The sequence below is a fragment of the Paramisgurnus dabryanus genome, chromosome 8 (assembly GCF_030506205.2).
Source record: "Paramisgurnus dabryanus chromosome 8, PD_genome_1.1, whole genome shotgun sequence".
Classification (NCBI taxonomy): Eukaryota; Metazoa; Chordata; class Actinopteri; order Cypriniformes; family Cobitidae; genus Paramisgurnus; species Paramisgurnus dabryanus.
In genome coordinates, this window is record NC_133344.1 from 15,791,132 (window position 1) to 15,816,159 (window position 25,028).

The 25,028-nt window shown below is 37.6% G+C and overlaps 1 protein-coding gene across 2 annotated transcripts; it reads left to right on the forward strand.

The window, feature by feature from the left end:
* The first annotated feature begins 1,681 nt into the window (after nucleotides 1-1,681).
* Nucleotides 1,682-24,932, forward strand: fxyd5 (FXYD domain containing ion transport regulator 5). 2 transcript variants are annotated; one of them, XM_065280665.2, is made up of 9 exons: nucleotides 1,682-1,844; nucleotides 9,967-10,012; nucleotides 12,708-12,764; nucleotides 13,176-13,412; nucleotides 13,979-14,047; nucleotides 14,625-14,660; nucleotides 19,433-19,507; nucleotides 19,629-19,674; nucleotides 24,378-24,932. In XM_065280665.2, the coding sequence occupies exons 1-9, from the start codon at nucleotides 1,833-1,835 to the stop codon at nucleotides 24,400-24,402; spliced, it is 603 nt and encodes a 200-aa protein (XP_065136737.1). In that variant the 5' UTR covers nucleotides 1,682-1,832; the 3' UTR covers nucleotides 24,403-24,932. The 2 variants fall into 2 exon arrangements, with proteins under 2 accessions (XP_065136737.1, XP_065136736.1); XM_065280664.1 differs by having other exon boundaries at nucleotides 1,687-1,844; nucleotides 13,976-14,047.
* Nucleotides 24,933-25,028: the final 96 nt, after the last annotated feature.

The window sequence follows — 25,028 nt, forward strand, 5'->3', positions numbered from 1 at the left end:
TTTTTCAGACAAACACATTTTCGGATATTTTAGAAAATGTTTTAGAGCTTTCATTTGATTAAATGTAATGTTACGGGGTCCACGACCTTCAAGTCCAAAAAAAGTGCGTCCATCCTTCACAAAATAAATCCAAACGGCTCCAGGATGATAAACAAAGGTCTTCTGAGGGTAATCCGCACGGTGTTGTTGTAGAAATATCCATATTTAAAAACTTTATAAACGAAAATAAATACCTTCCAGTAGTGCCGCCATCTTAGTCGCGTCCGCATTCAGGATGAGAGCTTACGCAGTGTACAGAGATTTCTCTGCTGCTGCTCTGTGCCCCCGCCCTTCGAATTTGTCATACGTCACTAAGAAAAGTGCGTACACTACGCTAATACTCTCTCCTGAATACAGAGGAGTCTAAGATGGCGGCGCTACCGGAAGGTATTTATTTTCGTTGATAAAGTTTTAAATATGGATATTTCTACAACAACACCGTGCGGATTACCCTCAGAAGACTTTGTTTATCATCCTGGAGCCGTTTGGATTTATTTTGTGAAGGATGGACGCACTTTTTATGGACTTGAAGGTCGTGGACATCGTAACATTACATTTAATAAACTGAAAGATCTAAAACATTTTCTAAAATATCCTGAAAACCGATGGACATATGCAACTCGGACAGCTTGGGGGTAAGTAAATCATGGGTTTAATATCATTTTTGGCCGAACTATCCCTTTAACCCCAAATAGCTGGAAGAAATCTAAAATGCAAGCCAAACCAAAGCTCGGGTCTTAGGAGGTTAAAGACTAAATTATTGAGACATCAGTTTTATACCTCTATATTTGTTAAACACATGTCAGCTGTCTTATTTGTGTCTAAACTTTCTAAATGGATGTGGTTGCAATGCAAAGTCCATGGGTTCGATCCCATGGAGCGCACATACTGATAAAAAATGTATACTGTAGCATGCATGCACTGTAAATTGCTTGGGATTAAAGGGATAGTTCACCCAAAAATGAAAATTCGGTCATCATCATTTACTGACTCTAATGTTGTTACAAACCTGTATACATTTCTTTGTTCTGTTAAACAACGAATAAAGATATTTGGAGAAATGTTTGTAATCAAACTGTTAATACTGTAAGCCCCATTACCTTCCATAGTATTCTTTTATCCTACTATAGAAGTGAATGGTGCTCACCTTCAGTTTGGTTACAAACATTTCTCAAAATATCTTCCTTCGTGTTCCTCAGAACAAAGAAATTTATACAGGTTTGTAACAACATGAGGGTCAGAAAATCCCTTTAAGGTGTCTGCCAAAAGCATACATTTAAATGTGATTGAGAGCTTCATTAAATCTCTTTTTTAAAACTTTCTTTAGCGACACATAAAAATTGACCAACACACAATTTTTCAAGCCGACACTTCACCACTGAAGTTGTTTATTAACAAAAGACCTCTTTATGACCCTTTGAATGGACAGACACAAAAAAGTTTTCAGACAATGATCTGCAGTGTTGATACAAACACACAGCGTAGTAAAGAGGGTGGCATTAACACGTCTGAACTGTAGACAAAAGCTGATGAGATGGGCACGGAAGAGGATTGGCAGATAAGCAGAGTTTAGGGCCTGTACACCAGCAGAGAGAGAGAGAGAGATAGAGAGAGAGAGAGAGAGAGAGAGAGAGAGAGAGAGAGAGAGAGAGAGAGAAGGGGAAGCTATGAATGATGATGGAGGAAGTTAAAAAGGGCGGGGTCAACTGTCCGCCCATCATCTTCCATTTTCTCTTTCCGTTACTTGTTTCCACAGATGCTGTGTTCGACTTTGGGTGTGATATAAGTTTAAAATGAACAGCAAGGTAAGTAAAATTAAACTATATGTGTTTAAAGTAGACGTGTGAGGATGTTTTTATGCCTGTTGAGTATTGCAGTACAGATACAGATGTTGTAAAGTAGACCATCAGAAAGTAAAATGTAGTGAATGATATGGACACGTGCTTGAAGCATGTGAGGTCACAGTAGACCGGGCTTTACGTTTATCTGATCTATAGATCATCTAACACCCAGAGGAGGGTCTGTCTGTAGACACAGGTAAACACACTCAATCATCTGCTAAAAAATTAAACACATACAAATAAAGTTCAATACATGCTTGCCCTCACTTAGATCAAAGCTGGTTGTTGTAATGGAAAAGGTCTTTTTAATACATGAATGTGTAATTGAGTTTTTTTTTTATTGCTATTAACACTTAAAAAGATGTGTACACGTGTGAAGGTCAGTAAAAAAAGATGCATGAAGAGAAAAAAAATTAATAAGCCATTTATTCAATTTTTAGCAATTGAATGAAGATATGTGCTTTATTGTCATATACAGTAGTGTAAGGTTATTAAGTTATACTGATGTTTACATAGTTTTAATAGTTAGCAGGCAACACACGTTCTAGTTAGATGAGTATTGCTTTAGAAAGGAATTTATAATGGCTTTTCATATTCGAGGCTTTGAAATACATTTATGCGCACCTTTCACTCCAGTATGCTGGGTTTCTTAATGGCTCAGCATCATAGTCACATTTAAAGGTCCTCTGTTATTGTTCCAAATAGGAATGTTAATGTAACCTTTCAACTCTAAATGTCTTTAGATGAATTGGATGTTAACATGTGGCAGCACTTTGCACATTACAGAAAGCAATGTCAAACTAATTAAACATATCACATTTTAAAAGTGCATTGAAATTCTTGATCTTGTTGACAGGATAATCAAGCGTACTTGTAGTGCTTTTGTTTCTGAATGTTTCACCTAAATCTGTACAATTCCTCTTAAAAGGACACAATATGCTCATTTTCCAGCTCCCCTAGAGTTTTTTACCATTTTGGAATCCATTCAGCTGATCTTTGGGTCTGGCTGGGACCATATTTAGCATATCTTAGCATAATCCATTGAATCTGATTAGACCATTAGCATCGCGCTACGAAATAACCAAAGAGTTTTGATATTTTTCCTTGACTTTTCTGTAGTTACATCGTGTAGTAAGACCGACGGAAAATTAAAAGTTGCGATTGATATGGCTCTCATTCTGGCGTAATAATCAAGGACTTTGTTGCCGTAACATGGCTTCAGCAGACGCAATGATATTACACAGAGCCTGAAAGTAGTCCCCTGCTATTGAAAGTAACCAAGGGGACTATTTTCGGGCAGTGCGTAAAATCACTACGCCTGCTCCAGCCATGTTACAGCAATAAAGTCCTTGATTATTACACCAAAATGAGAGTATAGTTTCTAGCCATATCGGTTTTATCTACATACACCGTCGAAGTCGCTGTAATATTTCTACAGTAGCCCTAAACAAACAAACTGTTCTGCAAAGCGCGTTTCATCCCTACGTTGTCTTAGATGACGACATGTTTGTCCTGTGGCGGCCACTACATGCGTTTTGAAATTGAGGGGTGAGCTGTTGGTTGCAATTCGTAATCTCACCACTAGATGTCGCTAAAATGTACACACACCACCTTTACGTAAGGAATAATTGACGACGGGCCATTGAATTATAAGAAAATAATGCACACCCAAAGTGCAATGCGCGGAGTGCCGTTACACCACGGGTGTGCATTATTTTCAAATAATTCAAAGGACCAGAGTCAATTATTCCTCTTATACCACGGTTACCACAAAAATTGCTCTGGTGCCTATTTTTAAGACATTTGACAAGTTAGGTGTGCGGTTATCAGAAACTAATGCATACCCACGGAACATTTCTCAGTCAATCAGAATACAGCATTCAACAGACCCGTGGTATAAGTCAGACTAAACTATATCAACATAAATAAGTGTCGACATTACATTCATTATACCTCATCTGTATAGTTTTAAAGGAGTAACTTTATGTGATACTGTAACTAATGTGTTCAACACAATCTCATGGTAATTCCAACACTAATTCGTATTATTTTGTACGACGATTTGCATTTGCTCTTGTGATGTTGGGGTTAGGTGTGGGGTTTCATTATTATTTTTATTTATGACAATCATATGTTTTTGTGTGATTAACTACTTTCGAATTCGTACGAATAAGCCAACTAGTAAAATTTGTATGAGATCAGGCTGGTAATTAATATGTATTTTACGAGGTGACTATAATTTCTATGAATTTGTACGACCACATTTGTGTGTTTTTGAATTAGGGCTGTAACGATTAATCATGATGCGTAATGCGCGTTTTCTCAATGAATGAATTTTAATGAATTACGGTGAAATCCCAGCACATCTCAAAGCCAGGGGGCGCTCTTGTGCAGAAAATCTATAAGTAGTAGTATTACGAACGCTATTCCAGGAAATGTTTACAGGGATATTTATATCGCTGTTCTTCAGATAGTTTCAGGTATTTTCATGATAATAAAGAATATTTTAAATGATTTTGTTTAACGAGTGTTGCTTTTTTAACTCTTTCCCCGCCATTGACGAGATATCTCGTCAATTAAGAGAAAACGCTTCCCCGCCAATGACGAGATTTTCCGTCTTTCCGCAATACCGCTATTATCCACCAGGTGGTGCCCTTCCGCAACTTTTTAAAACCGGAAGTATTGCCCTATGGCAAGCTGCTGCATGTCCGTGTCTGTTTTAAAGATCGCTCTGAATGTGATCTCTATGAAAAGTCCGTCATAAAAATAGAATTATCTCTGCTTTTTGCTCAAAATATGGTGTTTTTGCAAAAACCTACCCATATTCAAAAGCTGATTGCAAAAGAACCACTAAAGGTAGGATGAAAGTTTTTTTTTTGTTTGAAAGCAGAGGGTCTGTTCTTTAATTTGGTATATTGTATGTTTATATATTTAAAGAAGAACATTTTCTGGAAGGCATTAAACTTTGCTGAAAATCATGAAAAACGCTGGCGCTGGCTGGCAACTTTTTTTAAAAATGCTGGCGGTGAAAGAGTTAAATGCACGTTATAATCGACTCCGACTCATAATGATTTTAGATCGATAATGACTTCCTACTGACCAAATGCCATGGTACACGCACAAGCTGTGCATAAAACACAGAATCGCAGCCTTGCGATTCAGAATCGAATCGATTTCAGACAGGCATATTAATGGGACACACGATTAATCGTTACAGCCCTATTTTGAATGATTGTGACATTGAGGTTAGGGGTTGGGTTTCACTGTTGTTGTTTTTTAATAATATTGGTGTGTTAAATCAAAACCTGTATGTATGATATAAAAAGTAAAGGATTGAATTGTGAGTGTACAGATGTGCTATAAATGTCTGTAGGAAGTACATGTGACCTCAGTAGGTTACTCCCAGATCCCACAACCACCAGCTGGTTCTCTATTTCTGACCTTTAGCTCCAGTGTCAGTTTTTTAAGTCAGAAAGCAAAATGTTGAACCACAGCAGCAGTTTTTGATAGATGATGTTTTGCCTGTGCTGTTCGCCCTTTGACTCTGATATGATAGGTTTATAGAAAAGCTCTGAGCGATGGCCAAGGCTACTGTATTCTGTTCTCCACACCTATAGAATTGTGAGGATTTAGTTGTTTGGTTATACTAAAAAAAGAGACTGGTGACTAATGTTAACCTGTCAGATGATGTGTTATAATCTACAGTATTTGTGTTATGTGCTGGTTCTGTTGCTAAGCTCTCCCCCTCCCATCCCACACAAGCATTGACAGCCTTCTATTGTTTGGCTTTTATGGATCAAAAGGCACACGTTTTCAAGAACCACATATTTGAATTGATTGGTTAATGATTACCTTGAAAAATGTCAGGACCTTTATCTTAAACCCTCTCAAAGTACATTCAAAATTACCCTTAGAACAAAACTAAGACATGTACGGTCTAAATGTGCATAACATTGGACAATTAAGCAATAGCTGTCTTTTCATCAGCTAGGTTAACGATATAGTCCGGCTATGAGTAATCAAGTTTTAACAAAAATAAACTTGAATTAGGGTTACATTTAGGCCAATGTATCTCGTGAGATATAGAAGGTACACTATTACTGGCAGCTGTTTGCCAGTAACTTACTCTAGATTTAAATGTATGTATTAAAGGCGGGGTGCACGATCTCTGAAAGCCAATGTTGACATTTGAAATCACCTAAACAAACACGCCCCTAACCCAAATAGGTCTCACCCCTGTTTTTATAGCTCCGCCACACACAAGTATAATCATGCAAAAGACGGCATATATTAGTTCTGCAAAACCAACGTTACTCACCTATCGAGCCTCTGTCTGATCGCAGGCCTTCCTGCTCCTTCAGTTCTCCTATATCCTATATTCACACAGGTCCTGCTTTTTGCCTTATCGTAAGCCTTTTTGCCTTCAGCAGATGGCTTACTCTTTTCGTTTATATCCGCTATTTCAATCTTTAAATCACTTTTGGCTAATGTCAGACATACGCACTGAATAATCTCTCAGCTGCATAAAGACAAGACATGCTGCTTTCTGCTAATTGGCTACAAGTTTGTTTAGTTTTTCAGCCTGACTCAGTTTTCTAAAGCATTTTTGAAAAATCGTGCACCCAGCCTTTAACTGGCCACAGTTTGTTCAAAGTTAAATGAACATAAAACATTAAGAAATCTTTATCTTTACAGAATAAAATGGAGTAACAGTCTCATGCAAAGCATTCTGGGAACCAAAATCTGAATGAAAAAATGAAAAGGTTGATGAATATTTCTGGCTGTTATTTTATAATTTTATTTTGTTAAAATAAAGATTTTTTAATGTTTAAAGGGGTCATATTGTGAGATTTTTTTAAAGATGTAAAATAAGTTTTTGGTATCCCTAAAATACGTATGTGAAGTTTTAGCTTTCATTATAGCATGTTAAAACTACCACTTTGTAGGCCTGAGCAAAAATGTGCCGTTTTTCGGTGTGTCCTTTAAAATGCAAATGAGGGGATGATATGCAAACACTGATCGCAGTGATGATGATTTGTTGCAATTGAGACTCAATTGTGATTTTAATTATTCTTTCTAGTGATGCACCGATGTATCGGCCGCCGATATTTATCGGCCGATTTTTGATGAATTTGAAACCATCGGCATATCGGCAATAGCACGAGAAAGGCCGATACCGATTGTTTATTAATTAACTGCATTAAGAAATCCATTATATGTAAAAAAATGACTTAATGTTGTATATTAAATAAATGCTGAATAGCAAAAACCACCTTTGAAAGTTGTCATGCTGTCTTATTATATTTGTTTTAGCTTAATTTGTGCCTCTCTTATTATGTTGGTCAGTTGAATGTTAATTAGATCCAATCCAGGTTCAGTAAAAATAATTTGATGCAGAAATAAACTAGCTAATAGACCAACTGTATAGCATTGTATACAAGTGTTTAATATTGGTATCGGCATCGGTATCGGCCAGAAGTTGTCTGTTTAAATCGGTCTAAATCACTAAATGGCAGTGCCGTGGTTGGAAAGTGCAGATTAAGGGTCGGTATTATTGTTATTTGCTACCTACCTCACCAAACAGGCAAATCTGAACAACCTATTTTTTCACACGCTTGCAAAGAATGGCTTACCAAAACAAAGTTATTGGGTTGATCTGTTTCACGTCTTCTAGGTTGATAGAAGCACTGGGGACCCAATTATAGCACTTAAACAGGGAAAAAGTCCGATTTTAACACTATAACTCTTTTAATGTTAATTTAACTTTGTACAAACTGTTTCCAATAAATAACATAAATTAAAATTTACAGTAAGTTACTGGAAAACAGCTACATAACTACAGCACATTTTTACAGTGATACAAGTTTTTTGGATGTATTTACTTAATTAATTAATTTAATTTAATTTTTGGCAATGGTTAAATTTTGTTGTTTTAGCTTAGACGTCTCTGCTTTGTTTTGACGACTATTTGATGTCTTTCTATGCAAAATTGCTTACTGGTATCACACTGACCTAAAAATATAGTGTGAAAAAAAATGTTGACACCTCATTGGTAGAGTGTTGTATTAGCAATACAAAACTCATTGGTTTAAGGACACTTGCTGCAATACATATGTAAGACACTTTGAGCAAAAGCACCTGCTAAATGTTTAAATGTATATACAGTACTGTGCAAAACTCTTAGGCCACCATGCTACCATTAGATTTGTTGTTTTTACAATTGTATAGTGATAATATGGCCTGGCTAACACCAGACCAGTCTCATAGAGAATGAGACGTTGTCTGGGAACCCTATGCTAATTTTCTCATATTTGAGGCGTGGTTTATGAATGCCCAGAGCAGTTTATTGGGCGCTACGAATGTCAATCAAATGTGTCTGTACGTAGCTCATAGCCAATCGTTTCAATTATACAAGATGACGTATGTAGAGCAACATAAATTGAAATGTACAGTAAACAACTTTTATTGGTATGTGTGCACACAGCTGAAATCTAAGCAAATAAACCAGTAGCTGTATATTGATACTGAAAAGCAACACATTTTAGTGGCACTGTGACAACCATAGTACAGGCATAATGACAATATGATATTAATATATACCACTTACCATTTATAAGTTAATTGTACTTTATCTACGACGATGCCTAGCAGGTTGATCCTATTAAACTCTGTGGCTATCATGTCTTGCCATAACCAAACATCCTTCTTGGAAATGAAATTGTTTAACGCCAAAAGTTGCTCCTTTTTTTAAATAAAGTTGCGTTCAAAACGACTTAGAACAGCATTGAAAAGTAACTTCACGTCTGCTGCCATGTTGGATAAACAAAACTGCTTCGGTGTGTTGCATAGACGTCGTCAACGTCTTGCTGCCCTCTCCCCGTTCTGTGGTTGGTTCCCTATTTCAGGAGCAAAAAAGCTCCATAGTTTCCATGCTAGACTTGCAGCGTGAATACATTTGCGCGCAAGGCAGCATGGGGAAACTCAGGCTATAGTGATCATATGTAATTATTTCTCAGTCTCTTTATTAGAATACATCCAGAAAATACAGTTTTTAGGGTAAACTTCCCTTCCACTTGAGCAATAAAACTGCAGGATCTCTTAAACCTAAATAAAATTAAATCCTAATTTCTAATTTTAAAGAAATTATTCTGTTTACTTCATTCGCTCAAGATGTGTTTAGTGCCAAGAGAGAGTCCTGAAAATTATTATTTTTTATTTTTTTTGTACATATTTCCTGTATTTTCTGTTTGTATCTTAATAAAATAGATTTAAAAATAAATATGGATGGACATTGAAACTTCTAAAACAACAAGTCTGGTGGTGGTGGCTTAAGACTTTTTCACAGCACTAATTTGACCCCGATTAAGTAAAATATAGGAAAAAATACATATTAAAGATTACTTATCTTGCAAGCAAGCAAATTTGAGTTCACTTTTCATACCAAGTCAGATTTCTTTGCATCCATTGCATCACATAAAATGCTCTTTAAAACCTTCTCATATCACGCTGGGATAACGTCAGGTTTAGAGGCGCATGCTGCCATTAAAACAGAACTGATGTTAGGAGTCATTTCTGAACTCAAAAAGCAGAAATTGGAAGCTGCAGTTATTGAGAAAATCCACACTCCAAATATAATAGATTGTGAAAATAACAGCAGAGGGTATTGAGAAAATATCATTAATTTGGTATAAAACTTGTTTTCCTGACAAATTTTGGCACTCGTTTCCGGCCGTAAGCCAACCTTGCAGGTTTATTATGCAAAATATTGGAGCTCAGATGCAAAAGCAGCTAAAAAAATGAGATAATGATATTAACCAAACACTCCTAGGACGTATTATAAATCTATCAAATACTTGCACTTTGAATTCGCTTAATCCTGGCCTCGGGCCATTCAAAAATACCGGTTTGTTGGCAGAATCCATTAAGAGTCTGAACGAAAACATGTCAGACACAATTAAAGAGTTTTGCATCTGATCTTTTCATATATATATATACATACATACATACATACATATACAGTCATGTTCTCCAAGAAGAACCTGTTTGTGTTATTTTTTAAATAGTGGCTGTCTTCTCTTTTTTTCAGGTTTTGTTACGAGAGGTGGCATTTTTACTGTTGCTTTGCCTGAGAGGTGAGTTATTAAACTTCCCTTCCTCTTTCTCTCTTTCACACCGGCCTTTATTATGCTGCACATATACACATAGTAACATTTGTCAGTATAATCTGATATACCCTATTTTTGTTAAAATCCTACATTACCCCAAGCCACCAATGACCAGCGGGTGCAATATGTGGAAGTTTTCAGATGAATACTTCCAATAAAAGATTGATTGCGGGCGTTCTGCAATAATCACAGTGTTTGCCAGCAGAATTATTTAATCCCATGCGGCCATTCATCTTGCGAAGAGATTCATTGGGAAGCCGCGTCTAGCCAGAAAATGCAACCGAAATGCTGCGACCCATCTCTGCTAGACCACAATTAGCCCTTGTTCTCTGGCATAGTGTATGAGGGCCGTGCCTTTATTACAAACCACTGCACTGTTATTATGCCAGAGTCAGAATACATTTGCATTCATTTGATGGGCACTTGTAAGCGTGTATTCTTGTGTTGCACTTGAGCCAAGCTTAAACAATGTGTTGAATGTGTACTTGAAACACTCATAAGTCATAACTGTGTCAATAAAGAGAGGGTGCGTGATTGAAAAACGTAAAGCACTTTTTTTAAGATATCAGAGCCAGCGTGATTTGCTTTTTGGGTGAAATTATCGTACTCATTACATTCCCACTCAGCAGTTTTGTATGCATTTTTATGACTTGCGCATTAGAATAATTATAACTTCAAACTATCATTGCTGATTTATGTTACACTACGGTAGCATGTTTTTCATTACACCAGTTCAAAAAATTAATTACTGCACCTTTAAAGGGATCGCAAACTAAGAATACAAATGTTCTTGATCTTTTGACAGTTAAAGGAAAACACCACCACTTTTCAATATTTTACTATGTTCTTACCTCAACTTAGACAAATTAATACATACCTATCTTTTTTCAATGCATGCACTTAATCCTTGTACAGGGCGTCATGAATGTGTTAGCATTTAGCCTAGCCCCATTCATTCCTTAACAGGGATGAATTTAGAAACCACCAAACACTTCCATGTTTTCTATATTTAAAGACTCTTACATGAGTAGAGTAAAAAAAATTAGTAAAAAAATGTTAACTATATTGTATGGCGGAAGAGCACTTAGTTTGCAGTACTTCGACCTCAGCGCGCAGTAATATCATCACTCCTGACTACTCTTCCTCTCGCTCAAACTCAATATTACTGCGCCCGAGGACGAAGTGCTGCAAACAAAGTGTTCTTTAAGAGGTTGTTATATTATAAAAATACCCTATACATTTTAAAACTCAACACTACTTTGTTATTTCAAAAACAGCCAAGGTCAGAATACGACTCGATTTGAATTGTGACTTAATAGTCATAGTAAGTACAGTAGTAAGTAGTAAGTACAATGTGCAATTCCACACATGTATAGTATAGGGAGAAATACAGATTTCAGTGTGGCACTTCCTTCTTTCAATGATGTAAAAAATCATCATTTTGCATCATTGAAAGAAGGTAGTGCAATATCTTTGTTGAGGGGGTGAGACTACAAACAGCCCTTTTCTCGGTCAAATAGGCACCAAATTCTAAATGTATGTTACATTTCCACTACAAATATGACACACTTTCAATAAAGATTAATGTTTCTACGGGTGAAATGCTCCTTTAACAACCGGATAAGTGGACCACAAAGGCTGGGTAGCTATTGGACAAGAACACACATTGGGTTATAAATAAAGTTACGCAACCCAAAAATAGCTAGTTCATGTCCCCTTTAAATCCAACCATTGGATTAAAGGCGGGGTGCATGATCTCTGAAAGCCAATGTGGACATTTGAAATCACCTAAACAAACACGCCCCTACCCAAATAAAATCTTGACCTTCTTTTGATAGACCCGCCCCACACATACGCAACTGCTGATTGGCTACAAGTGTGCTTTGGTACTCGTCACGACTCCCTTTTCCAAAGTGTTTTTCAAAATTCATGCATCCCACCTTTAAATCGACCTACAAAATGTTAATTTTTGACCCAACCATGGGTTGAAACAACAGCATAGGGTAATTTAAAGGGGCCATGACATGAAAATCTGACTTTTTCCGTGTTTAAGTGCTATGATTGGGTCCCTAGTGCTGCTATCATCCTAGAAAATTTGAAAAAGATCAACCCAGTAACTTAGTTTTGGTAAACCATTCTCTACAAGCACATGAAAAAATAGGTCGTTGAAATTTGGCTCTCCTTATGATGTCATAAGGAGCTCTTATTATAATAATACAACCCCTTAATCCAACCACAGCACTGCAATTTATTGCAGAGAGAAAAGAATTCACAGAACAATTGAGTTTCAATTTCAACAAACAACCATCGTTGTGATCAATGTTTGCACTTCATCTGCTCATGTGCATTTTAAAGGACACACCCAAAACGGCACATTTTTGCACACACCAACAAAGTGTCAATTTTAACATGCTATAATAAATTATTTATATGGTATTTTGAGCTAAAACTTCACATATGTGCTCTGGGGACACCAAAGATTAATTTGACATCTTTAAAAAGTCCTGTGACATGGGCCCTTTAAACCCAGTGGTTGGCTTTGTCCATATTTTTACCAGCCATGGGTAAAAGCATTTTTTACATTGTACATTAAAGGAGAATATAAACACTGAAAAAGTGACATGATAAACCTATGCGTAATGTGTTTGTTCTGTCTATCAAGGTTATGCAGCTGAAACCACTGAACCTTTTTACAGCACCACTGAACCCATGGAGAGTGGTAGGAGATTTTGATTTAAATACGTTATTCCCATCATAGTAGCTTCCTTTTGATATCTTAATCGCATTCTCTGTTTTTTCAATTGCATTCATATTTGATGGTGTAAGAATATGGCTTGTGTATTAATTAACATTTGTGACCCAATCTGTGAACACCAAGCTAAAGTCATTTTTGTGATTTACATAAAATCATCTTACATAATGTAAAGATAATTCTGTGAAAGTATAACCTTGCTATCTTTAATATTGACTGAGGGAGGTCTTTTCAAATATTGATATGAAAGCAAAATCAGTGATTGAAATCAAATTTTCATGCATATAATCTCAAAATTAGATTGAGACTTTAGCTTGGATTTCACAGACAGGCTCACATTTTATAACTCAAATACAACATATTTTTCACTTCCTCTAGCTAACGTAATTTCCACAGAGATGACAACGGATCCAGTAACCACTGAACACCACAACGACGCCACATCTCCAGCACCTGAAAATATCTCCACCAATATCTCCACCAATATCTCCACCAATGTCTCCACCAATATCTCCACCAATCTCTCCACCAATATCTTGACCAATGTCTCCACCAATATCTCCACCGTTACCCATGTGACTCCAATCGAGACGTCCACAGTCAATGCAACACAAAGTAAGTTTTGGTTCCCACTTACTGATCACCCAAAGGAACTGGATTGTGGGATTGGGAAGAGCAGAGTATTGCCTGAATAGCTAAGAGGCTTCCACTTAACGCATGCAATTCATATCAAGGGCGCACATAACTTGGAAACTAATTAGCAGGTAATTAGAAAATGTTCAACGCTTTTTCCACGCCGAGAGGCTTGCAGATAACGCAGCGTTTCTGTGGGACCGAGCAGCACTGTCGTGGTGAGCCGATACGCTTTATGACGAACCAACCAACCATATATCCTGAGAGAGCCGTGCCATTGAAATATGCAAAAGTTGAATTTGAAAGACAGTCCTGGATAGTAAATGGGAGCTGGTGGAATTTAATTAGAAGCAATTACGGACGAATCCATAGGATTGCGATAAGAGGCTGTGCTTGCTTTTCAAGCTCAGAGTCCAACGTCACCCTGCATTATGGACACGGAGGAAAACCATTTCCAATTCAAAAGCTCACGCTTATTCACAATGCTATGAGTTTGAGAAAAGAATGTAGGTGTTAGATTGTCCTGTTTTCATTTTTTTCAACAGTAGCAGTGACCGTGAAGACCGTCAGCTCCAAAGCTTCGGGGGCGAAACACAATTCTACTACAGTAAAATTGGGTAAAAATGTTTTTATCTTTATCCTTTATCTTTATAACTCTAGAATAATGCTGGGTTATGCATGGTTGGGAAAAGTTATCCATTGGGTTTGAATTAATTTATGGTTGGGAAAAAATATGCTATAAAATATCTGTGATTTTATTATTATTTGGACATTTTGAGAATTTTAGCATCAGTTAAGATTATCTTGTGTCATATATTTACACTGGCAGTATCTTAAATCCATGCTTTTATAACAATGCTTTCATAACACACACACAGCGTCTCTCTGCCTTCACCCTGATCAGATCATGAGAAAATTAGTGTTGACAGTCATCTAAAGCAGACGTGGGTCAAAGGAGAGGAGACTGCTTTCTTATTGTCATCCCATTAGATCCATTAAATGTAGCAAAACCCAACAGGCTCATGGCTCGATCGTAATGACCATGAATATGCCAACACACACCCACTCATATACTTGTAGCTTACTTTGCATATTATGAAAATGATAGAGTGCATTATGTTTTATAGGCTCGTAGAATTGTTTTCTAGTCTTATTATGTCAAAACCTCACTAAACTGTGCAATTTTCTCCACAGAGAAAAGACTGGATGAGGATAAACAATTTAAATACGGTAAGTATCTGTTTAATCATTTAGTAATTAGCTCTGCTTGTAAACGCAAGCTATTGCTATATTATTGTTAAAGCTTGGGGTTGGGGTTTGTTGTTTTGATTAATAAAACGGTTAGTTGCCAAATCCTTGATTCTGATTGGGCAAGAATATTTGTGTTTTATCGTAAATAAAACACAGCTATTATTAACCAATCAGAATAGTGTTAATTCCCGCATCTCCTTCTTCTTCTTTGTTGTATAATTCCTCTCCCGATAGCTCACTGGATATTAAATTAACACTTTGGGATCTTTGGAACAATACTCACCTCGTCTACTCCTTTTCGCCTATTATATAGTAGGGTTGCCACGGTGACGTAATTTTCCCACCGGTTAATCAGCGCGTCACAAACCCAGTTATCCCGGTATCACCGGGTGGGAGGGGCTTATAAATGCGTATGCAGACGTGCACATTTTACTTTTGAATAACGCAACTGTTTAAATGCAGTGCTTGCGTACGCTGCGTTAAATTGCGTAGGAATTTACGTGCAATGCGAGTGCAACAGCTGGTAATTAAGTGCTTGAGTCAATGTGCGCAGGTAATTCTCAAAGAACCCGCCAGTCCCAAGCAGAGTCACCGGCTACTTCTCCATAAAGCGCTGCTTGAATGATGGGTTTATTATTTTTCTTAATGAAAAACACAACAACAAAACAATCTCGCTAATATATCATATCATATATCATCATATATGTATATTATAACAAAAACGAGTAAGCACGCGGCTTCTGCTATCGTCTGGTCAGTCAGCTCATCTCTCACACTCTGACAGGAATAAATTAAATCTGACACCTGCTGCTCTGTGACGTGACGCGCCTTCAGCTCCGCTGAATTCACGTTCAGTTGTTAGTGTGTTTGCTCTATCTAACGAAACTTAATGATTTAATTACACGAAAATATCAAAACGACGGGAAGCCTATTATATAGTATGGAAGTTGGTGGTCGATCAGGGACTATTTTTTTCCAGCTGAAGGAAAGCTTTTAAAGATTTTACTTCAGGAACGTTTGGTTTGTTGTATATATTTTTTGCTATAATATGTGTATTATGTGTTAACCGTTTTTTAATTGCAATAAGGTACTCAAGGCTACTGCTGTATCATGATTAAATTTGTAAGGGTTGCACTGACTGCACTTTGTGTCCTGTCTAACAACGCCCTCATCCGTTACTTATTCATGATACAACCTCTCACACTGTACCTTAAAGGAACACGCCCACATTTTGGGAATTTAGCTTATTCACTGTATCCCCCAGAGCTAGATAAGTCCATACATACCTTTCTCATCTCCGTGCATGCTGTAACTCTGTCTGACGCAGCCCCCGCTAGCTTAGCTTAGCCCAAAGACTGGAAGTGAATGGCTTCAGCTAGCATACTGCTCCTAATAAGTGACAAAATAACTCAAAAATGTATGTGTTGTGATTTGTATAGTCACACCGTGTACAAATAACAAGGTGATATGAGACACAGCCATCTTTTAACAGTATACATACTGGGAACTATATTCTCAGAAGGCGAAGCACTGCTACTTGGGTGGATTGATTTGCTCGCAGCACCCGAGAAGCCTCCTGGTAAGGAGCAGAGAGTTCGGTCAGAGTCGTGCAAATCACTCCGCCCAAGTAGCAGTGCTTCGCCTTCTGAGAATATAGTTCCCAGTATGTATACTGTTAAAAGATGGCTGTGTCTCATATGACTTTGTTATTTGTACACGGTGTGACTTTACAAATCACAACACATACATAGGAAAATGTTCGTGTTATTTTGTCACTTATTGGGAGCAGAATGCTAGCTGGAGCCATTCACTTCCAGTCTTTGTGCTAAGCTAAGCTAGCATGGGCTGTGTCAGACAGAGTTACGGGACGCATGGAGATGAAAATGGTATGTATGGACTTATAACTCTGGGGGATACGGTGAATAAGCTAAATTCCCAAAATGTGGGTGTGTTCCTTTAATGCTTACTTGCGCCAATAAGGCAGTGATGCCCTAGTACCCTGAACACCTTGGCAAAACCATAGCAACACTCTCGCATCATGGAGGCAAGTTTTTCACAGGCACTCATATTTCAAAAATGGAGAAATCTAGTAAGTTAGGACACTTTTAAAAGTAAAGGTTCCTAGGTTCTTTGTCAGGCTATATGGTTTCCCACCTTCTGGCAGGTGCAGGACAAAAAAAACTACTAAAGTAATATCTGTGACACTCCTTTTAACTCCCATATTTAATAAAAAGCAACATTTCGACCTTACTGGGTCTTCGTCAGGCCCACACATTACATTTTTCACTCCTCAAAGATGGTTCTTTAAATGTTTTTTAATGGGTTTTTTTTAATAAACTTTCTTTCTGAAATAAAAAAGTTTCATTGGACGTTAAAGGTTCTTTATGGGACCATACAGCCGAAAATGGTGCTTCTATGACATCATGACACACCTTTATTTTTACCTTTCTGTTTCATTAAATCTTCTTTGTAGTGGAGAAAGGTGAAAGAAGAGTACCTTTTGTAACCAAAAACTGTACTTTTATGTCATCGCTGCGAATAACCTTAAATTTTTAAGAATGTACTTCTGCATTTACATATTACATTCATCAATTTGAAATTGTAAACCCAAAACTCAACATGAAATCACAGTCGTTTCACAGTCACAAATCTGTTTGGAGTAGACTGAGCAACGGGGTTTTGTCATTGTTATGAACCTGTTAACAAGTAATCAACAAATGTCACGCTTTGGTTTGTTTTGAAGAACTTGTATCACGTGGCATTCAGGTGTTAATTTTCCAAAGATTTTTAGTACACGAGCCTACAGTATACGTCGACACACACAGAGACTGGAGAAATACAATCCTCGGTGTCAGTGGAAAGTATTGTGTTGATAAGAAACACAGAAGTGCTGAGAATGGGAGCACTGTGTTCTCGAGTGGTGCAGTTAAAGACGTATGACCTGGTGACAGATGCTGTTTCAATCACTTCCTATTGTTTGGGTAGCTACAGGGCATCTGATGCTCAGGATAAAACCTCATTAGATTTGACCTGTAGATGCCTTCGTTCTGAATTCCTCGGGATTGGACAGTTATAAGTGCCTGAAATGCACTGGTTTGTGCAGGATGTTCTTTGTTACTTGAAATCTCTCTCTTGTGTGTGTGCTTGATACTGTAATTCCTATGGTGTGCGGACTAAATTTCCCCACAAAGGTAGTAATACTAGTAACCTTGTGGTGACATTTTTGGTCCACATGAGGAAAATGTCATGAATTTTCCTGGGTTGGGGGGTGCGGTATGCACTTTCCGGAAGGGGGTATGCAAGGCAAAAGTTAGAGAACAACTTGGTTAGGGAATAGAATATTTAATTTGTACATAAAAAAAACTATGTTTTGGAAAGTCCCTGTGAAAATGGAAACCTGTGTGCTTGTGTGTGCCATAGACTGTAAAGAAATTTAGACGTAGTGTCCGTGACGTCACCCATTGGTTTGTGACGATCGTTTTTGAAGCATAAAGTAGGCGTTGCCTGCCGTCGCCATCTTGGCCGTGCCTCACTGCAAATCACTCGCGGAGAACTGAAAATGGGTAAAGAGGCGGGTGAAGCTGAGGTGGCTGGTTGCTGAAACCACGCCCGCCTAGCTCGATTCTAGTAACAGCAGTGGCTGTTCAATCGTCACTCAAGTGGCCACGCCCTTAATTATGCAAAACTTTAAGGCTTAATATAATTTAAACAGATGAGTTACAAAAAAATTCACCCCCCTCACAGTTGTCATGAAGGGCAAAATTCATTATATAGACCAAAAACACTTTTTGTACCAGGCTGTAAAATTATTATTTTCTACTGTAAAGTATGGCCATTTTTAACATGGGAGTCTATGGGAATTGAGTCCCTTTTGGAGCCAGCCTCAAGTGGCCAGTCGATGAATTGCAGTTTAAGTCACTTCCGTTTTGGCTTCATCAGAGATATCGGAAGGTTGCCCCTCGGTGTGTGCGCGTGTGTTTGGTTTGTGGTCAAGTTTTGCCAGTTGTGGATACAAAATGTCGTACAAGAATAGTTAAACCTGAAACCTACATTAGAATCACCACAGAGAATAATAACAAGAATTATTTTTTTTTAATGTAAAACACATCATGCCTAGTTGTCCTTGGTATTGTATTTCCAACCCAGTATCACGAAATTACAATTGTTTTGTCCTAATTTCTTACCATTTCTTGTCGCTTCGGTTTAGATTTACATAAAATGACATCCTTACCCAAACCCAACTCTAACCCACCGGGCGACAATAATTTAAAAATTAGAAAATAAAAAAATACATCAGAAAAAATAGTTTAAACCAATACTAAAAGTGACATCCTAACGCAAACACCAAATCTAACCCTAAACTGAAGCGACAATTGTTTGAAAATAGGAAAAAGCAGTTGAGTAACCAATGCGTGACAGGGACACGTAAAACAGAAATGCGTGATACGGTCACATATAAATGCGGAAAAACGTGACAGTGTCACGGAAAGAATAAAAAATGTACATGACTATTACTGTAGGTACATAATTTTGTGATACAAGGTTGTTTATTTCAGACTTTTGTGATTTTTTTTGTAGGATTTTTTTGTTTTAATTTTTTTTTTCTTTACACCAGCTTTGAGATACAGTGACATTTTCACCCAACCATAAAACTTTAAATGAATGAGACTTACAGTACATGTGTTTGACAAGATTCTGTTTATTTGACTTGCATTGTGATTAGTGTTAATATATGATTTGTATGTTTTCAGATGATGAGTCGCTGCGCCGAGGAGGGTTGTGCATTGCTGCCATTCTCTTTGTGATGGGGATCCTGGTTCTTGTGTGTAAGTTATCTAAACTTCATCTTTGAATGCCTTTCAGTCCTGACATCCTTTTATTAACAATTATGTTTCTAAACCACAAACATCTCTCCTTCTTTATTTCTATTCTTCTTCAATTCAAAAGGTGGTAAAGTGAAACGAATACCACGCTGTCGGGTTAACAAAGGAAGGTAAGTGTGTCCATGAGTGTGTGTTTATGTGAAGCTCAAGGTTTTAATTTCAAATCATGGTCTGTGAATACCATGCCAGAACTATATCCAGTAAAACATACAGTAAGGATGACATTTAAAGAGATAGTTCACAAAAAAATTAATTCTGTCGTTTCATAAAGTTGTTTCAAACCTGTGCAAATTTTTGTTCTGCTGAAAGCAAATGAAGACATTTTGAGCAATGTTTGTAACTATTGAAGTCAATGGTGCTTCTGCTTACTTCTTGATAACAAATATCTTCCTTTGTGTTCAGCTGAACAAAGAAATTTAAACTGGTTTAGAAAAAAATTAGGGTGAGCAAATAATGACAATATTTTAGTTTTTGTGTGAACTATTCCTTTAACATAATAGTATGTGACAAGTAAATAAATTAAACATGCTTGTAATGAGGTGACAACATTGTATTTTAGCTACAGTTGAAATCGTTTAGAGTGGTTTGTTGCATGTTTCACAAATTATGTAAAGAATAATTGACGACGGGCCGTTGAATTATAAAAAACAACAACTAATGCACACCCAAGGTGGTAATGCAGCACGATGCGAAGCCAAATAATTCAAAGGACTGAAATCAATTAGCAAAGACATTGCTAATGGTGGTTATTTTAAGACATTCGACAGGTGAAGTGTGCGTTTTACCGAAAAATAATCAACACCCATAGAACATTTCTCAACCTTGTGGTATAATTTTAAATAAAAGACAATATACAGTATATATACTGTATGCAGTAAGCAATACGTTAGTATCTCATTCTGTGCATTGTGCACTGCTTACAATCCCTGTAACTGCTTTTGATCCATTTTAAAATGTCCTGATGCATCTTTATAATAATTACAGAGTTCATTATGTTTAGACATCATTAGGGTTTCACAAGACTTTCCAATATGCGCAATGTTCAATCTTGCTACATGTAATTACAGCCAAGAGTTTATATGTACTATGTGCTTATTATACACCTCTCTGGATGGAATTTTTACAATAAAAATGCAGAGCTTTTCCACGGACAGAATGTCAGCCGAGCTGATTTGTGCAAGCGGGACAAAACAGTATGTAATTTTAGTAATATAAGTGAAGAATAATAACACGCTTATCTATGAAAAGAGCTTTTTCAAATGGTCTCAGCTGTTAAGGGGAAAAGGCATAATTTTCTTTCTCTGCGCAACAGTAACAAGCGGTTTTAGGGCTTTACCAGGTAAGAATAAAGTTGTTGACACGGCCCGAGCTCTCACCGTGCTTTTGTGAAAACCCTGCTAAAGGGTTTAACGGTCGATTTATGACTTATACAGTTGCAATTGCCCTATGAAGTTGGATGATATAAATATGAAGGTGCAAGCTAACTGTTAAATTTAGTAAGTAGTCTTAGTATTATTAAAGTTAATTATGGGCCATTAACTCATACAGTGATTTTATCGCTGAAGGTTTCAGAGTGCCTGTATTGTTGATGGGCTGCACTGAAGTCCCACTAGGTGGCCATGTCTGCGACACCTCCAGGCAGTAATTTCAATCATACCATACTAATGGTGCTTTTCCATTACATAGTACTTCACCGTTTGGTTTGGGTCAGGTCGGGTCAGCACACCCCTCACTTTGGCTTGGTTAGCTTTTCCATCGAGTTTAGCAATACTTCGCAGTGGGAGGGGAGGGATTATAGGTGTGTCGTTATATTTGCGCTGCCTACTGCTGTGACATCATACAAGTGAGAGCGTTGTTGTATATTCCCATACATTCATTTATTTCTCAGTCCCTCACAACATTAAAATTGACCACCACAAATAGATGTTTGCACATCACGTTTATTACTATACCTCTGTCTCACGCAGTTTCTGTATAAACACTGGTGGCATCATTCAACGTGCTCCGCTGAACCTTATTTAAGTTGCATTTAAGCATATGGGGAGATGCGCGTCGCGAATGTGCCGCCACAAACTGAAAGTCTGGAAAAAAGCTGTTATGTGTTCCTTTTAGTTTGGGAACTTATAGCAGAGCACAGATGACAACAGGTTTACTCGAGACTGTGCTAGCTAGCATGAAGGTAAAGCTAATCTTTACATTATAGTGATGACGCTGGTAGTGACGATTCTTTCAGACCAATCAGTGATCTACGGTGTTTTCACATCACGTTTTGGTATCAGCTCAGTTCGCTTGGAACCCCAACCAAAGTGGTACTAAAAAAGTATTGGGTTCTTCGTACTGCACCCAGTGGAAAAGCGCCCAAAAGTAAGCTGACCCAAACCGTTGGGGTACTATGCAATGGAAAAGCGCCATAAAGTCCTATCTACTTGAATGGCCAAAGGCAGATTTGTCTAAAATCGTGTGCTAAAATCACAATTGAATTAAATACTTTGACCCACAATTAAAATTGACATGAACTGTACCATTACTTTTGTTTCTTCAGCTCAAATTGTGCTCAAAGCATATTTATCGAGGTCGCTTCAGCTACTGCGCACAGGTTGGCAAGCACCTAACATGTATAAATCCCCTCCCAAGAGAATCATCAGTCTTTATTGATTGACAATTGGTTCTTTAGAGAACAGCCGTGTAGAGTGCCACAGGGATGACGTATTTTTATAGACTAACCCGGAAATTGATGGGATACTGGTTTCCTTTCAAAAAGTCCATACATTTTTTTTCTATAGATTGTTTAATTATCGCAAAAAAACAAGATCTGTGTTCAACAACCGTTTAGGACACTTGAGCCAAAGGTATGCTAGGGCCATCCGCGTACGCACACCATCCACATGATGTCATTTTCATCATCAGAAGGGTCCACATGCAACAGCGCATGCGCACGTAAAGAAATTTTAAACAGGACAGTCCACTACGTGGCAATACACACAGTACAGTAGGATTATAGAATACAATCGATTCAAATAAGCTGGTGAAGAAAGAATCGAAAACACAATGGCTGTTTCTCAATATGCGTTCTTCAGCGATCTTGCGTCCTTGTGTCCTCGCTCTACGTCATCATTAACAGTCGAAGTTCAATTCCAATTGAAAATACCCGGATGAGTTCTTGATATCGAGGATACATCGAGAGCAGACTTGCACGTTGAAATCTGGGGAGGTCACGTGACCAGCAGGAAGATCGCACACATTTCAATTCTCACGGATGCGTTCTGTGTTCTCGCGACCTTCTGGGTTCGTTCTTCCAAGGTCGCCTAGCAAGACCAGTCTCCATGAGAACGCATGCATTTGCGTTCTTAGAATTGAAAAACAGCCAATGTATTGCAAGTTTGATCCACATTCCAAAATATCCCAAAATATTTGTATAACTCTTGTTAAACGGATACAAACACATATTCTTGGAAAGAAATAAGCTAAAGATTTAATGGTCGCACACACCATTACATGTTCCTCTTTCTTTTCTTTTCCTCTTCTTCCAAAAAAATTGTTTGCAATGCACTAGCACCTTTTCTTCATCTTCTATACTGATTTTGTGCATGTCCTGTACATGGCCCGACTCTGGGCTGCCCTCCGACGGTCAGGAGGGGTATAACCAAACATTTGTACTGTGCATGTGCCAAACTGCAAAGCATTGCATTCCTCGCACTAGATTACTGGAGGGATTTAAATTCGTGTCATGTGAATTTTTCACATGAATATTTTCAACTTGTGCAAAAACGAGTTTAAGGCGCATAGTGCAAGTTTTTGCGGCAATCGTGCCGCCCTATTCGCTTCATTCACATTGCCCGTGCAAATCACGTCTAATAAACGTTTTGTCCAACAAGATAATCTTCACAGATAAACACACCTTTTATGAAGTCAAAATTTTGGCTTTTTGTTTTCTAGTAAACGCATTTTCACAATTTCATAAATTTTGATGCGATAATACAAAAGTCTATGGCAAAAATAAATGGGCTTTTTTGCAAAAGGAACCAGTGTCCCACTTACTTACGAGTTGGCCTACAAAAATACTGGCCCTTATTCGTAGAAATAGAAGTGCTCAGTCGTGTTATATCCAATATCTTTGGCTGTACACCTGGCCTTAGTTTTTGAAAATCTGATCACATATAGTCCATGCGCATACAAAAATAACAATATTACAGACATTCTAATAGATTTCATGGTTATAGTTGTATTAATTTTAATATAAACTACAATGGTCATGGATGGGAACCTAAAGAACTATTTTTTCCAATTTGTAAACCACTTGTTTACAGTGAAATAAGGCCCAAAATACAACACAACAAAGGAATTTTGTAATGGGTTTTAATGGTCAACAACCGATGCTTCAAAATCGTTTTGTAATTAAAACGATTGGAATTCATCCGCATATTGTCTGTAGAAATAAGATGCCATAACCATTTATTTTATTTTTTTTTTTTTTTCAAAATAAAACTATGGAATAGAAAAAGTTTGTAAATAAACTGGAATGTAGTATGCCTCATATATCATAGACATGAAAAATCTGTCAACACATGAATCGCTCAACTTGCTCAAAATGCAGACAATGTCTGCCGTTGCCATGCATCATTTTTCTAATGATATATCAGCATGTGGGCAGAACCAAATCATGACAGTCAAACCACTTTATCATCTTGCCCACAGTCATAGCTGATATGCATTGCTGCTCATTTGTATAAAAGTTCGACTTCTCATCTTATTTGAGTCATGGATATGAAGTGATATAACTAACCAGTGTCCTTTTCTGTTTTTCATTGCATAGTTCATACGAGGTGACCAAAAGTTAGCGCTCGACCCAGCATCGATCACAGGCTCATCAATAAAGTGAAACGCAGCAGAGGAAACACGGAGGAGCCGGACGGACCCGTTCTGACAGTAGTTACACACTTATTTCCCCATGTGACAAAAAAACAACAACAAGGGCAAGATGGAGAGATTGTGTGCGTTGAGTGTGTTCATTATTTTAAACTGATATGTGGGTTTGTCACACAAAGGCATTGGGGAATAAAGAGTGTGCTGTCGTGCGGCACTAAAAATGCCAGCGGAAACCCAACGGCTGGATCCCAGCGTAATCACACATTTCAGACACAAAATCCCTTCATTCCCCCAGCACCAAACCGCTCTGAGCGTCAAACTTTGTTCAACACAGACCTGTACTTGTGTTTTTATTATTTTTCAATATTCTGCATCTTCAGATGTGTCAATCATTTTGTATAAGAGGGAAAAGAGTTATGTAGCTCACAAGCACCCTCGTGAGGCCATATGGGATATTTACTGTAAACCACAACAAAACAGAATAAAAGTATAATGTGTACTATTTAGTGTTCACTGAGTCATATCTCAATTTGCATGCACACTTTTGGAAAACCAAAACAGGGTTATCAGTGTATCTGATCTGAGCTATAAATACACA

What these genes read in the sequence shown, in the direction of transcription:
- fxyd5 (XM_065280664.1), top strand. An exon ending in TTCTACTACAGTAAAATTGG is followed by an intron (nt 14,048 to 14,624) that starts GTAAAAATGTTT and finishes TTTTCTCCACAG; the next exon opens with AGAAAAGACTGGATGAGGAT. An exon ending in TGTCGGGTTAACAAAGGAAG is followed by an intron (nt 19,675 to 24,377) that starts GTAAGTGTGTCC and finishes TTCATTGCATAG; the next exon opens with TTCATACGAGGTGACCAAAA.